The following is a 15,070-nucleotide window of genomic DNA, read 5'->3' on the forward strand; positions in this document are numbered from 1 at the left end:
TGTCCTTCCAATTTGTGTGCCAATAGTCCGTATCAGTTGACCAAGATCAATCATATAGTAACGTAAGATCAATCATGACTAACTAGCCCTGGTATAGGATAGATGGGGTAGATCTGATGCCTCCTTAGCTAGCTATTAATTAATCCATGGTTTGGAGGTATTTTAAACTCCATGAACCGTGCTCTGCTTACTTTGTGGTTGGACCACCAGATACGCAGTGTTAATTGAATTCCAGTACATCAATCAGTTCATTACCTAATACAAAAGTGGAACCAATACACGTTGAATTGTAAGGTATCTACTCCATACCTTCACCATCCTCTTCTATTACTGATTGACAAATAACATTATTTCTTTTTCTTCTCTTTGTTCGAGCCATGGCTGTCATATCGAATCTTAACTTCATCACTGGCAACAAAAACAAACTGGCTGAGGTCAGAGCGATACTAGGAAATGTAGTTGTGGTGGAGAGCCAGGCAATCGATGTGCCTGAGATACAAGGGACCATCGAGGAGATCGCCAAGGAAAAGTCTAGACGCGCAGCAGAAGTGGTAAGGGGCAAAATCTCTAGCGTTTCATGAAGAGCATCCTTTATGCTCAATGGCAGCTGTTTGGTTTTGACATGCTAGCCTAGGTAGGAGGTCCAGTTTTGACAGAAGATACGGCACTTGAGTTTCGGGCACTAAAGGGACTTCCTGGACCCTACATGTATGCTTACTACCTCTGGATGATTCATCACATGAATCTAACGAATGCAATAAAGCAAGGATTTCCTTGGTGCACTAGGGCTCGAAGGATTGAACAAAATGCTCGACTCCTTTGAGGACAAAACAGCGGAAGCTGTTTGTACCTTCGCTTTTTGTCGCGGTCCTGGGGAAGCACCAATGCTTTTCCAAGGTAGAACCGAGGTAAGTAAGACAAGTATAATCAGTTCTACCAAGTATCTGACTGTCTTCAAGGGAAAGATTGTGCGGGCCAGAGGCCCGTCGACTTTCGGTATTGTGATTTGGTCATGGTAGATACGCAGACTGTTTATTGATTGATATGTTTCAGGTTGGGATCCGATCTTTGAATACAATGGGAAGACCTATGCAGAGATGGCCAAAGAGGAGAAGGTAAGATTTTTTGCAGATTCTTTATGTGGGCTCGCCAGGCAGGAACAGACACGAGGCCTCATTTTATTTCGTCCACCTGGCCCTTTGCCCCCATGGTATTCGCTGATGGTCTTTCTATAGAATCAAGTCTCTCACAGGTCCAAAGCTCTCGCCAAGCTACAGTGTTGGTTGGCGGAGGGACAAATTTAGCTCAAGTGCTCGGCATCAAACAGCCAACCGAGGCGTGAAGACCCGACTCACTCAATATGGTCCGATTGATTTCTTTTCCACGAGTCTATCCAGGCCGAAATCCTTGCGCAATTATTCTCTACATCGTCATCGTCCTCGCTATTGAGCTCCACCACGATCTCTTCGTCAAATGCCTCCCGGGCTTCCTCTAACAGAACGCCGAAAATCTCAGAGTCGACATTTTCCTGCAGCTTGGTCTGGTTGTATTTCCTACAAAGAGTGAGATACGTCTAAGTCAGGCTCCATGAAAGCTTCAAAGAAACTGGAAATGAAGGGAGTGGTTGGCAATTACCTCGCAGAAAGACGATCAAATAAAATAGAAGTTGACGGACATCGTAAGACCACAACAAGATCGATCCAAGACTTGGGGAAAAGGTCACAGGCATGCCAATCGATCAGGTAGCCGCCCTCGAGCACTTCATCTTCAACCGCATCTAGTAGCTGCGAGCGCATTAGTCTACCTATGCAAACGTTGAAACGGAGTCTTTCGCAGGCATTGGGTTTTCCCGTAGTCATCATCATGGCTTGAAACCTAGTGAACAGATTCTCGACGTACTTTGTCCTCATCTACGACCCAGGTTTCCAATTCCTGGTCGTAACTTTCATAACAACCGCGATCTTTTGCGATCTGGTTGATGGATAGGTGCCGCAAGCCGACGTCCTGCGCTAGTCTCTCACAATGCACAGTTTTCCCAACACCAGGGGTGCCTGTGATAATCACATTCGGAGATTTTCGCATAGTGGCCCCAGCAAACGCTGCCGAGTGGCCAAAGAGTGATGGTTCTCTTGTCTGGTAGCTTTGATTGTCTCAAGACCTCAAGTGGGGAGGGGAAATTTTCCACCGAGAACTCCTCTTTGTTGCCTGAGGCATCCTATATCTGGGGCTCAGACTTCTCTCTCGGACCACATGAGAAATGATGACTCATCATCGAATATCTCTATATTTCCATAGCTTATGAGATATCTCGATTCTAGGTACTTTTAGGAAGGTTAATTAATCTTTGCATGTCTCTGTAGCATGAGGTTGTGAAACTCATACAAGGCTTATTTGTTCCTATCAGATCGAGACAAATATACTGGATGTTTTCCTTACATTAGTCATTTATGTCTTTCGGCTTGAATGGGAACCATGATACAACTGGATCTATCACGGAAAATCCATACTCATTGGTAGGCTCAAGGCCGGAATGCTGAAAAACATTATGCCTCTTTGACAGACACTCCTCTCACTGGACGAGTTATGCTCAGTTGTATTACTTCGAAGGCAACGATTCGCTAACAGGAAGCCTCCAAATGTCAGTCTTTACTACAACGGCGTACACAGAGAACTCACTTGAGAAGTTCAAATGTCTTGTATTTCTGAAAATAAGAGCTACCACGTCGATATGCTTTCAAGATCTTTGCATGATCTGGAGATGTCATGACACTCGGCTTGCTTGGAGACCTCACTGCTGGGGGGATTTTGGACATTGGGTCAAAGACAAGTAGATTTGCACTGCCGTTATCACGTATCTCAAAGCCAATAATGGTTAACGAGTGCCCTGAATCATATCAGCCCCTTATTTGCACAAACCGAATGATCTAAAGGAACCGGCGACCCAATACCTTGATGTTGTAAGTAGATGGGGGGTAAGTGTGTCGTAACGACCTTCTCATCCTCATTTAAGGACCATGTTTGCCGGAAATACGCCGCAACCGCCGCATATAACGCGTCGTGGGCCCGCAATTCTTTCGCTTCCCCAATGCTTTCGGCTTCGCATCTGATGGAAGTCAGTAATGCAAGGGAGGAGGCAGATAGGAAACCCTACAGTACTCCAAGGCTCAGGAAGACGGCTTGTGCCTGTACATGTGAGAATGATCCCGTTTGGGTACTTCCGAGTGATTCAACATTACCTCCGGTGTGCCAATGTACTTCCTAGTGCCACGAATTCCCCCGGTCTCAGCTCGTCCAACACTATTGAATCCCATATCCCACGCATCTTCAATCATATCCTGTAGCTGTAGTATGGTTGGTAATGTCGGAAATTGCTCATGAGCAGGACCGTGAGATTCTTGGATGTATGATATGAGCATCTGAATATTCCGGTAACCACAGAAGCTCCCTTCCCTGGCCATCTTCGTGATTTGTCGAGTCTTGGGATTACATAAGAAAGCTCGCTTCACTGATGGGTCCTGTTGGCATAGCCGTGCAAGCACCGGGATCACGTTGGTGGCCTCGTTTTCGATCGTCTCCCTCCTTGAAAGAGTGCCGTCAGAATTGATCGTATTCGACTGCCCCTTATGTGCACCCTGCTCTAGCAATTTCCGAAGCCATGATGGCATTCGCTTCTCATGAGCGTGGGGGCCCAATTCTGCACGCTGCGGCAGCAATTAGCGTGGATAGAGAACAGTCTCATCGCCAGGATATCGTACACCAAGCCTCTTCACACGTCCGGGAAGGATGACGCCGGCGCCTGCAGCTGGCAAAGACTGATTCTGTCTTCTATCTCTCCTCGATGAGGACGGCCCGGGGGAGAGTCTCTGCTCTCGCTGCCACCCTTCAACAGACGCATTACATGTTTCTTCGTGATCCTCAGCATTAAGGGGGCAGAAATTGCATTGTGAATCATATAGCATTTTGACTCTGCCAACACAGTTCGATGATCTCAATCGGTCTGATGAAGTATTGCCAGGTGCAACTTCTTGCGCAGTATTCGGGTTGAGATGACGAGAACGCTCAACAGTTTTGATCATCTCACCGCAGGCATGGGAGCGCTCCTTGTTAATTTCACCGTGGCATAGGGCCTGTGGTCCTAGATCTCTAGGGGAAGATTGATGTTGGCCTGTAGCGAGATCGGTGTATGATGTCTCGGATCGTTCGAAGGTATCTTCTGGGTGGCAGTACTGGATATGCTCCGCAACAAATGTATCATCTTGATCAGTAAAGGGGCAGAAAGGGCAACTTGGGATGTAGCTGTACTGCAGATCCATAGTCCTATTGTTGATCACAATGACAATAATACCAGTATCTATCTCAATAGTAAGTAGATAGATAACTGGTGTTATTATTGCTCTTATTTCTTGAGAATTCCCTCCTTTGGTTAGCGATTCTGCATTTGGTCTAGTGTTCTTATTATTACTCCCAGAGCTATTAGGTAGGCAGGGCAATATTGTTTATGTATCACTACAGTTCTTGTCATACTACTATGGACTACTGTCTGTACTAACTTCCACACATTCTAGATTTTGGAGCGATCTACTATTGTTTTTACTCATGACTTAACTGTCTGCGTTTCTTTGAAAGACTGGATGTCAAAGCTCTAACTTTCAACTTTAGACACATATCACAAGGGTGGCGGATTGTCATCACTGAAGCATCCACGACTCAAGAACTTACCACGCATTAGCATAGTCCATTAGTGAACTAGACACGCATCCAACAAGGAGCAGGTTTGCACAACCCGTCTTGTAAAAAAGGACAATCAAGACACCAAGCGGGTTCCAATCTGTTGAGCATATACCAGACACCACTACTTTACTATGTCGCTAAGTCTTAAGGTTGACGGCATCAATACTTGTAATTCTCAATCAATCAACTTGCTAGTAGGCACGAGACGCCGCTAGAAGTGCGTCGCAATGGAAGATCATGAATTCATGATATGTGTCTTGTAGTTCTAGGTGACTTTTGGCTTCCATGCTATCCTGTATCGAGTTACGCGAGCTGGCAAGTCGGCTGCTCTATATATACCGTTGCGAAATAGTAAAGGCATCTTGGAGTCTTCATTGCCTGTTGTTCAACATTCCATCTGTGGTTATCATACTACATTTTAAGCACCTGTCGACACAACGGAGAAGACAATATATGATTGATAAGGAAAGCCGACAGTAACATGTTGGAGCTTCCTGCAGGGGAAAGAAAAAAGAAGAGCCAGGAAGGGGGAGAATCGAAATCGTTTCCTTCACCCTGTTCTTCTAGCCCCAACCAATCCTGAGTACGTGGTAATCATAATAGTTTAGTCGATTGATGACGGGTGAATCATAGCTGAGAAAAAGTGGGTTTCCCGAGTTATCGCCATAATCGTCTGCTCCGCTTTCGCAATCCCCCGCCAACCCATATAAAAAGGTGATTCTCCTGCCCGCGCCGATTATAGGACTCCAGTCAGACCGATTGAATTCCTGCAACTGCAGTACCAAATTCAACAGGATGGGCAGCCAAGTACAATCCGATCCTGATCTCCAGTCTTCGTCAATGATCAATGGCACCTCCAATTGGGTAGTGCAGAAATTCGGGGGCACCAGTGTCGGAAAATTTGCTCTGAGCATTGTTGATCAAGTTGTCCTGTAAGTTCTGTTGCTGCGCCGAAATTCATTACACAAGGTAGTATGTCCAAATGTGTTTTCTGACTATTCCAATCCAGTCCGAGCCTCAAAGACAACAATGTGGCCGTAGTCTGTTCTGCAAGAAGCAGTTCAACTAAAGCCGAAGGTACCACGAACCGGTGAGTCATACCTGGGTTACAAGCACCTTCCCGAACAGAGTTCCTTTCATCGATTACCTGCATGGCCGTCGATGCCTCTACCTTCATTGGCTCTTTATATACTAGAATCACCTGGCTTATCTATGACCGTGCAAATAGGTTGCTCCGAGCGGCTCGCGATGCCGAGAACGCGCAATCACTCGAATATGTCTCTTTGGTTGAGGCAGTGCGCCTCGAGCATGTCCAGGTCGTTCAGGACCAAATCGAATCGGAGTCTCTAAGAGCTCAATTGACTACAGAGATCAATGGCGAGTGCGAAAAGGTTTTGAAGGTCTTGGAGGCTGCCCAGACTCTCGGCGAGATCAGTGCGCGGTGCGTGGACAAGGTAATCAGTACAGGCGAGAAACTTAGCTGCCGACTTATGGCTGCTTTTCTGCAAGATCGTGGGGTGGACTCGCAATATGTGGATCTATCAGAGGTGATCGATTTTCCGATCGGAACCCAAGGTCTAGATCAAAATTTCTACAACAATCTTGCTACTGCCCTTGGTAGGAAGATAAAGGACTGCGAGGGGAGAGTTCCAGTCGTTACTGGGTTCTTTGGAACCGTGCCAGGGGGCCTTCTTGACCAGATCGGTCGTGGCTACACAGACCTCTGTGCTGCCCTGGTTGCAGTCGGCACCCATGCGAAGGAACTGCAAGTGTGGAAGGAGGTTGACGGTATCTTTACTGCGGACCCTCGCAAAGTGCCCACTGCGCGCTTGCTATCAGCGATCACTCCTGCCGAGGCTGCTGAGTTGACGTTCTACGGCTCAGAGGTGATTCATCCTTTTACGATGGAGCAAGTCATTCGCGCTAGGATCCCAATCCGTATCAAAAACGTTATGAATCCGAAGGGAGACGGGACTGTGATCTTCCCTGACTCCTCATACGAACTAGAACGGACAACGCCCGGTCATGACCCAAGACTCTTCCGTACACGAAGCCCTAGTCTTATGCAGAGACCCAAGCGACCAACAGCTGTGACCATTAAACACAAGATACTCGTCATCAATGTCCATTCAAACAAGCGGTCGCTCTCTCACGGATTCTTTGCTGGAATTTTCTCCGTTTTGGACCGCTGGCGGCTATCAATTGATCTCATTTCCACCAGCGAGGTCCATGTGTCGATGGCTCTACATTCGGAGATACCTCTCCTGAACGGGGTGGGAAGAGACGAGTATCAAGTCATTGACGAGGATTTGAGGGGAGCATTGAATGACTTGCAAAAATATGGTACCGTTGATATTATCCCCAAAATGGCCATCCTTAGTCTGGTTGGAAAGCAGATGAAGAACATGATTGGGGTTGCTGGCCGTATGTTCACGACGCTTGGCGAAAACAACGTCAATATCGAAATGATCTCGCAGGGTAAGTCTAATTTTCCATCATCCTTTGGCCTTGGGTTCAAGTAGACGCTGACTCAATATCTCCTGCCACAGGTGCAAGTGAAATCAACATCTCATGTGTCATTGAAGAAAGAGATGCAGACCGTGCTCTTAATATCATTCACACTAGCATGTTCACGTTCTTGGATTAATCTGCATCCTTCCGTATCTCTATTTCTTACCTGTTTCTCAGCACCAATCATTGCAAGGTCCTCAGGCAAAGGAGATTTTCACTGTGGTTTTGTTTCTTAGTTCTTTCTTTTCTTCTTCTTTTCTTGTTTTTTTTATGCCCCCTTTCAAAATTTCACTTTGCCTTCTGGTCAAAAGCAGAAGGTCAAAACTTATGGAGTCATGAGCATATGGGTTTGTGTTTAGCTGAATTTTCTTATCTTCTATTTTGTTATTTTGTCTCTAAGGAGTTCCAAGGTTGGCGGTATTATCTCTGTTTTGATGCTTGGCTGATTTTTTCTTATATCTCCTCACATTTCTGCATATTTACCCATGCTTCTTTTCATCTTACACCCTTCCTTTGATTTCCTCTTTGGGCTATATTTTGATTTTCCAGATAGAAGGGTTTATACTCTGCACTTATTTTTCAAAAGTGGAATTGTGGAATGTTATATAGACTAGAGGAGAGTACATAATGTTCATTACAGTTAATTATTCCTGGTTGCTAGCATCTATAACATGCACTTATCTCTCTGTAGAGGGAGGTTGGCATGAGTCTTGTCAGGGTGGCCAGCATCTTATGTAGGTTGTAGAAACTTAAGTAATAATAAAAGCACCAAGAATTTGCCAACAATCTTATCATCACAGCATTCTGAACTTCTGATAGTACAATGTAGTTTGTGCCTCTGTATGCATAGGACATGGGATATATGAATATTTCAGTTATTCTATACTCCATATCCAGTTGTCTGTAGGTTAGCTCTGTAATCATGAATTAGGAAGGCGTGGGGAGTATGATAGACATTGTGGCTGGTGAGTAACATCATCTAATATTAATAATGATCATTATGATTCCATAGTGAACGTTGATGGAGGAGGATCACAAATGGAGCTACCTAGATACTTTAGTAAACCGCGTACCTATAGCTGGTCTAGATTCAGTAGCTACCCGCCAGGTAATGCCATGCCTTGATTCAATGAAGGAGGGTGTTTTTCAGAAAATCAAGACACTGTCTCAAGTCCTATTGTTACAAGGTCAACCCCCCTGTTTTTAGCACAGAAAGGGCGGTGATTGGGAAGTCTGTGATGTACGCGATCAACAAGGAACCCGCCACGAGGGGTAGCCGTTTTATTGTAGATACTGAGGCGCTTTTTGAGTAGATAAGATACTGTCTAGATACCTAGATGGTTGAGAGTTCCAAACGGTTAGACGCTACCTAGATACGCTATGGCACTACATAGGAAAGAAGATTTGGGTTTAGACCAAGATGGGAGTAGCTACTAGTTGCAGATAGTATTTTATCCAGATCTGAGATCACCAGTCTATCTAGATAGTAGTAGCAGTAGCAGTAGTAACAGTAGTAGATACTAGATACTCCCCGTGGACTTGAGAGTTTGAGACCTTAGATTCTAGGTATAGATTGGCTAAAGAGTAGACAGTGGCTCTGATTAGTATCTGAATCCTGATGAGATGGACCCATGGGCCATAACATCATTGATCTACTAACCACCTATCTAGTGGAATATTGTACCAAAACTTCAACTGCAATTGCCTCCTAATGTATCTCATTATCAAACTATTGGTCTATCATAGTCCAATGGATATAGGGTGTGAATGACAGACACCTCAACATACAGGAATACAATTACATCAAGATTGCTGAGTATGGTGCAGTCAGGAATTATCTACAAGGACCTATCCTGTACATGCCTAAGGGGGATTGACAAAGCAAGGAATTAAGAGCCTGGATAACATCAGTACGCTTATTCACTACTCTAGTCTCTAGGTACCTAAATAGTTGGCCAGCCTACGGAGTACTAAGGAGTGATTTATTCAACCCATTTTTAATTAGTCAGGTACTCTAGGTACTTGCCTATATACTAACTTCCAATAGAACCTACCTACAGCACCATGTTGCCTAGAACATTGGAGTATAATACCATGGAGTCTGTAATGAGGTTTTAAAGATACTGACCTCCCTGTATCAATCTAGATACTTTAGGAATAATCTCTCTTTGGAAGTTGTGATTGATGGTAATCCTAATTCTTCAGATTAAAAAATAGATCTTACCGCACAAAAGGATCAGAGGGCTATAAGACTATCCCAAATCCCAGTATGTTGCCTCCTCTTTCAAAAATCTATGCTCTCTAGGGCATGGAGTACATACTGTCCTTATCACAGCATCTTCTGTGTAAGGATGGTTTGACGCGTGACGCGGGGCGCGTCTGAACCATACCATACCAGCCCGCGACTTTCGCGACAATCATCAACATCCAACAGCCCTCACAGGCCTCGCTGCAACGCCTTCTTCCATTCCACACTCGACTAATTATATCAAGGAAATCTTATTGTGCCCCCACCTTTCCTGGCTGGAGATCAAGGGATCCAATTCTGATACTATTATAGTGTCGAGCCCCGTCCTCCCGGGTGACGATTCTCACTTGTCCTATGAAACCATCCTAGGGTGATCCTCCATCCATCCCTCGATCTCTCACCTCTCTGGATTTGCTGTTGTTTCCATCACCAGAACACATCTCCAATATCGTTCAGCACGCCTTTCTCCCTGGAACTGTCACTCAGTCCTGCAGTACATCGTAATCACACGTCTTCCAAGCTGAGCTGGTTGACAAACCTCTGGTCTCGTTCCTTCCTTGGGCTGTGCCCTTGATGTGTTTTAATTAGCGCCTTGAGGCCCAATCACCAACTTCCATCCATCACGGCCTGAAGTCTCTCATCAGACCTCTACTTTCTGTTGCGATCTGGTTCCTCTTGGCCCCGAGATCTCTTCCACGTCGGGACACGACCTCGATTGAATGTATGCGCGTGCTCCTGGCCACTGCATTTTTATGTTGATACAGTGCGCCTAGTGCTCACCTTCGAAAAGCCGATTCGCGACCCACACTGTATCTCATACTACTCTCTGCTCCTATCATAAATTACGGCATTCCAACCGACTGATTTCTCTTCCGTCCACCCTCAACTTTACTCCATCTACAAGCGCGGTGAAGTCGTTGATTTCCAGAATTCGGATACTGCAAATGGATTCCACGCGTCCCGCGCCCATCGCGCCACCGATATCAAAATCAATCACAGACTATCCTAGAGACACTGCGCGGTCACAATCGCAGCAATCGCAACTTCTTTTACAACCAATGGAGAATGCTCCTCCACCGCAAGAACGTATACTTCATCGAGCTATTTCCAGTGTACATAGACCATCTCCTCTAAAAACACCCCGTGGGTCGAACAGTTCACTTTCCAAACGAGCAGAACTGGGTTTTGTTCCTATCTCGGCACCTCCACCTCCAGCATTCACGACGGATTCCCCCACGAAGAAGACTCCTCGAAATGCATATGCACAAACTACTCCATCAGTCATGCCGCAGTCCGCTCTATTTACCACTTTTCCAAGCGTCAACCCCGACAAGCAAGCTTTCAGGGAAAAACGAGGATTAGAGGAAACATCAAATGACAACTTTGCGGACTTCCCTGAACCTTCCCTCGCATCCAAATCTCTTAAGAGAACTTTGATGGACGCGGCTCCTTTGAAAGAACGATCAGCGAAGAAGCAGAAGCGCGAGAACGTTGACTACACACGCCTTCCGGACCCCCAGGATCTGCCTCCTATCGAAGATGATGGTTCAAAGCCGCCATACAGCTATGCGACCCTGATCGGAATGTCGATCTTGCGTGCGCCCAACAGACGGCTAACGTTGGCTCAGATCTATAAGTGGATTTCAGACACGTTTTCCTACTATAAAAATAGTGACCCAGGATGGCAGAATAGCATCCGCCACAATCTCAGCCTGAACAAGGCGTTTATCAAGCAAGAAAGACCGAAGGATGACCCTGGAAAAGGGAACTATTGGGCGATCGAGTCCGGCATGGAAGCTCAGTTCTTGAAGGATAAGCCGTTACGTCGCGCAACCATGTCGAGTCTGCCGCTACCCGTTCCTTGCCCACGAGAGCCTGTCCATGTGCAAAGCTCCAGCACAACAAATTGGGCTGTGCCTCCTGCAGGCCACCCTACGGCGTCGAAGATTTCCAAAGACGTGGACCTATCTTCTGATGCTACAATACCTGCGTCGGATCCTGCTCTTCAGGAAGATATAGGCGACGAAGGCCCCAATCCTGTTGCGTCCCAAGCTCCTCCACGTTCTTCCCCACCCCAACCGATACATTCCTCTCCTCCCATTGTTCCACCTCGTTTCACACGTCAGGCCACACCCCCTACACCTTCGCACCCTGTGACGTCTTCTGCCATACCACCTCGTTCCCGCAAGCGCGAATCGGCTACAGTCAATGACAGCGGATATTTCTCTTCCTTGGAGTCTTCGGCGATGCGTCCGCACAAAGCAGGGCATATTCTGACATCGGACTTGGACATAGATCCTCCTCGCATAAAACGTGGTAGAGCAGAAGAGGAAATTGCCAGAATCCGAAGTTCTTCCCATGATATCAGCCCAAGACATTCTACTATATTGAAAGACCCTGTTGTGGCAATCGGCTCTTCACCAATTCGAGGCGAATATGTCAGCATGCTGCCGCCCCCTCTCACCCCTGTGATCAAATTCAAGAAGCCGGCCAAGCCTCCTCCGTCTGTCTCTCCCAACACGAATCTTCGGAATCACCGCAAAAAGATTCAACAAATGGTCAATTCTCCCATCAAGCACCTGGGTCTTACAGACGAGGACCTTCCATGGAGTCCCGCTTTCAGAATTCAAGACGAAACATACACACCAACCGACAACCTGCATACCACTTTTGATGTTTTCACGGAAACTGCTGAACAGGCATTATCAACGACGGCATACGGTTCTCCAGAAAAAAGGTCCTCGAAACGTGCTCGGACGCTTTCTGGGATGTCGGCTGGTAATGTGCTTGCTGATATCACTACGATGAGTGTCAACAGCAGACCAAGCATTCCATCTTTGCCGCCGACTAGACCTAAGGGCCTCTTGTTTCCGGAGTCACCATCTAAAGTCCACGGCTCTGCACGTCTCGTCGATGCCGCTCAGGATGACTTTTTCTCCTTCCATCTTTTTGACGATAACTCAGGAGAAGTTGATGGTGTCGACCTTTTGCAAGGCTTTCAAAAGATTGGAGGTGCGAGCAAAGAAGAGCCTACAGGATCAAAGTCACAGACGCCAAGGCCGCAACTCAACATTCGAAGTAATACCACTCTTTTTTGAGTATTCGCAAGGACCTCTAGAATTGCAAAGCTCAGACCCTTTCTTACGCTGGGTGGTGCTGTCGATTCTAGGACAGCTTAATAGGCATAATTCATGATTTAAACGGTTGAAGGGCTATACAAGAGGTTTTGATTGGATGAAACGGGTTTCTTGTTCGATCTCTTGGTCACATATTGGGTGTTCAGTTGCTTTTTCTTGGAGTTTTGATCTGGTTTGGAGTTTGGAGTTATCGCTAGCCTTTACAGTGGCTGGGATGACCATTTTATGACCGTGATGACGATATTTTCAAGATGTACATGAAAGCAATGTTTGATGATTCTTGAGCCTTTTCTTTTTTTTTTCTTCTCCTTTGCTATGTCGACTTTTCTGCTGGTGGTCAGGTTCGTTGGTATTCCACAGTGCCTTCTCAGTTCATCTACATTTGTGAATGCATGGTAGAATCTATTGAAAAATTTCGTTGTCAAGAGAAATGGTGATGAAAGGACATGAGCATTAGCTTTTGCAACTGGAAATTCATGAGAACTATCATGTTAAGGGTATCATAGTTGCCATTCAAGAAGCAAAACAAAGAAGGGAAACAAAGGCCTTCAAGGCCCATTCCAGGTGTAGAAAAGGAGCATGATAGGTAAAAGTAGAAATCCAATTGTCAACCTGACCAAAACGCCGCTGTCGATAACAACCAACCCAACCTCAGTATCATAACCTGCTTTGATCATGTGAATTATGCCATCAACTGTTAGCAAGAAACCAAAAGGATTTGTGCTAATCACTACTTGCACAGCCTCGACACCCACAACTGACACACTGAATCATCTGATCTTCCTTCAGTTGAGCCTTGGGCACCCGGCAGATGCACGTTGCATTAAAGTTCGTCTCTTTTGTTTGAATACAACGAAGACAACAGAGCTTTGAAGATTGAGAACAAAAGGGTTAGCACAACTTCTTCCATATGTGTAGTTAGAAAGAAAGAAGTGGATAAATAGAGCTAGCTTGGGCAAAGACGTGTCAGAGTGTCAACAATACCTTTTCATAGCCCTGCTTCTTCCATTTAGCAATCAAGTTGGCATCCGCATAGTTGTTCTTGAGGAGCCAGTCATAGAGCTGTTTCGATATCGCCTCCTTCTCATAGTAAAGGTCGTATATGTATCTAGAACCTACAATGCGGACACTTCGTTAGTCGCAATCAATCGGACTACGGTTAAAGAAGACTCACGCTGATGGCTGATTTGAAAGATTGGCCATAACATCTCGTGTTTTTTTTTCCCTTCGTGTGGCGCGTTCTCAGCATCTTTCATTTTATTGCTGAACTCCAGCAATGTATCTTCTATGTCATCGAAGCCAGCTGGTGGTGGCTTGCGATTGCGCGAGGTTCGTACTGGAGGCATGGCTCAAAGGCTGTGGAGTAGAAGCCAAAGTTTGATACTATAAAGAAGCAGAATAGACAGTGGATCGCGATAGTCGTTATATCGGAAATTCAAGCTGCGAGGGGTCTTTGTAAAATTAAGAAGCTCTTCAGTAGAGGGGAGAACACAGGCTCGAAAAATGACATGCAGCCGTGTATTGCCGTCTCTGACCGCCATTCCCGGAAGTCCAAACTGCATCTTCTCGCTCGTTGCGAAGTTCAAGGCCCCGTGATATCATCTCTGCAGGACTTCTTGTATCTTACCAAAAGAAAAGGTGAAGCTTTACATTTCACTGAGTCATATTCATTGAAGCGAAATATGGATCCCCAAACCCAACTCGACGTCGCCAAGCTCAGCGATGCGGACCGAAAGGAATTGACTCAATTCCTGGCAAATGAAGCTCAAAAGTCCAACATCCAGCAAAGTGAGTAATTCTTCTAAGCGCTATTGTCGCCCTCAGGTTTTTGCGCCCGCGTACCCTTGCACCATTGTAAAGTTCAGAGCTGGGACTTAGGCGTACCATGCGGATTACTCAATTACACTGCTAATTCAGCATCTTTATAGCTGTCCATCACCTTGCAGATGTCTGCTGGAAGAAATGTATTACTGGAAGGATTTCTTCCGGCCGCCTGGATCAGAGAGAAGAGAGTTGCGCACAGAATTGTGTTGAGAGATGGATGGACACCAACTTTGCCGTCCTCAAGCACCTCGAGACTCTTCGGGGGCAATGATATGTTCGACCTTGTCACTGGGAATTGGGCATCCATACTCTCTTCACGCGATGGTGCCTGTGTCTTCTATTGGGGGAACTTACAGAAGCATGGATACGCGGTGTGTGTCGGCATAGAGCCGGTATAACCAGCCGGCTAGCATGGCAATTGGAAAGTCTTGTATTATATTAAGAATCAAAATCTTTCTTTTCTTTTCTTCGCTTCCTCCCAGATTCAGGTTGTCCATTTATTGTACCCTGGGCTCTTGAGATGAAAGCAGTTCAGGAAATCAACAGTGGAAGACGTGAAACTTCGAAATGAGAGGTACAAGGACCCATCTATATCGAATCTCGCTTTAGCTCCCTAAGA

At 45.9% G+C, this 15,070-nt stretch overlaps 6 protein-coding genes across 6 annotated transcripts, besides 1 other annotated feature; 3 read left to right on the forward strand and 3 right to left on the reverse strand.

Moving 5' to 3' along the window:
- Positions 1 to 377: 377 nt before the first annotated feature.
- ACLA_008860 (non-canonical purine NTP pyrophosphatase) lies at positions 378 to 1,304 on the forward strand (the record flags this gene model as incomplete). Its single annotated transcript, XM_001273891.1, has 6 exons — positions 378 to 551; positions 635 to 708; positions 764 to 908; positions 960 to 996; positions 1,054 to 1,115; positions 1,236 to 1,304. 6 exons carry the CDS (start codon positions 378 to 380, stop codon positions 1,302 to 1,304), a joined length of 561 nt encoding a protein of 186 aa, XP_001273892.1.
- Positions 1,305 to 1,351: 47 nt separating this feature from the next.
- Positions 1,352 to 2,082, reverse strand: ACLA_008870 (nucleoside triphosphates FAP7; the record flags this gene model as incomplete). Its single annotated transcript, XM_001273892.1, has 3 exons — positions 1,352 to 1,553; positions 1,636 to 1,784; positions 1,900 to 2,082. 3 exons carry the CDS (start codon positions 2,080 to 2,082, stop codon positions 1,352 to 1,354), a joined length of 534 nt encoding a protein of 177 aa, XP_001273893.1.
- A 590-nt stretch (positions 2,083 to 2,672) lies between these two features.
- ACLA_008880 (C78 family peptidase) lies at positions 2,673 to 4,313 on the reverse strand (the record flags this gene model as incomplete). Its single annotated transcript, XM_001273893.1, has 5 exons — positions 2,673 to 2,884; positions 2,949 to 3,103; positions 3,152 to 3,183; positions 3,237 to 3,701; positions 3,789 to 4,313. The coding sequence occupies 5 exons, from the start codon at positions 4,311 to 4,313 to the stop codon at positions 2,673 to 2,675; spliced, it is 1,389 nt and encodes a 462-aa protein (XP_001273894.1).
- Positions 4,314 to 5,526: 1,213 nt separating this feature from the next.
- ACLA_008890 (aspartate kinase) lies at positions 5,527 to 7,378 on the forward strand (the record flags this gene model as incomplete). The annotated part of the gene is made up of 4 exons (XM_001273894.1): positions 5,527 to 5,663; positions 5,741 to 5,821; positions 5,960 to 7,209; positions 7,281 to 7,378. The coding sequence occupies 4 exons, from the start codon at positions 5,527 to 5,529 to the stop codon at positions 7,376 to 7,378; spliced, it is 1,566 nt and encodes a 521-aa protein (XP_001273895.1).
- A 1,348-nt stretch (positions 7,379 to 8,726) lies between these two features.
- Positions 8,727 to 8,759: a microsatellite.
- A 2,014-nt stretch (positions 8,760 to 10,773) lies between these two features.
- ACLA_008900 (putative forkhead transcription factor (Sep1)) lies at positions 10,774 to 12,588 on the forward strand (the record flags this gene model as incomplete). Its single annotated transcript, XM_001273895.1, has 1 exon — positions 10,774 to 12,588. One exon carries the CDS (start codon positions 10,774 to 10,776, stop codon positions 12,586 to 12,588), a length of 1,815 nt encoding a protein of 604 aa, XP_001273896.1.
- Positions 12,589 to 13,593: 1,005 nt separating this feature from the next.
- Positions 13,594 to 13,830, reverse strand: ACLA_008910 (putative cell cycle control protein Cwf14/Bud31; the record flags this gene model as incomplete). Its single annotated transcript, XM_001273896.1, has 2 exons — positions 13,594 to 13,735; positions 13,802 to 13,830. 2 exons carry the CDS (start codon positions 13,828 to 13,830, stop codon positions 13,594 to 13,596), a joined length of 171 nt encoding a protein of 56 aa, XP_001273897.1.
- Between the last annotated feature and the right edge of the window lie 1,240 nt (positions 13,831 to 15,070).

This window comes from Aspergillus clavatus, genomic scaffold, assembly GCF_000002715.2.
Source record: "Aspergillus clavatus NRRL 1 1099423829795 genomic scaffold, whole genome shotgun sequence".
Classification (NCBI taxonomy): Eukaryota; Fungi; Ascomycota; class Eurotiomycetes; order Eurotiales; family Aspergillaceae; genus Aspergillus; species Aspergillus clavatus.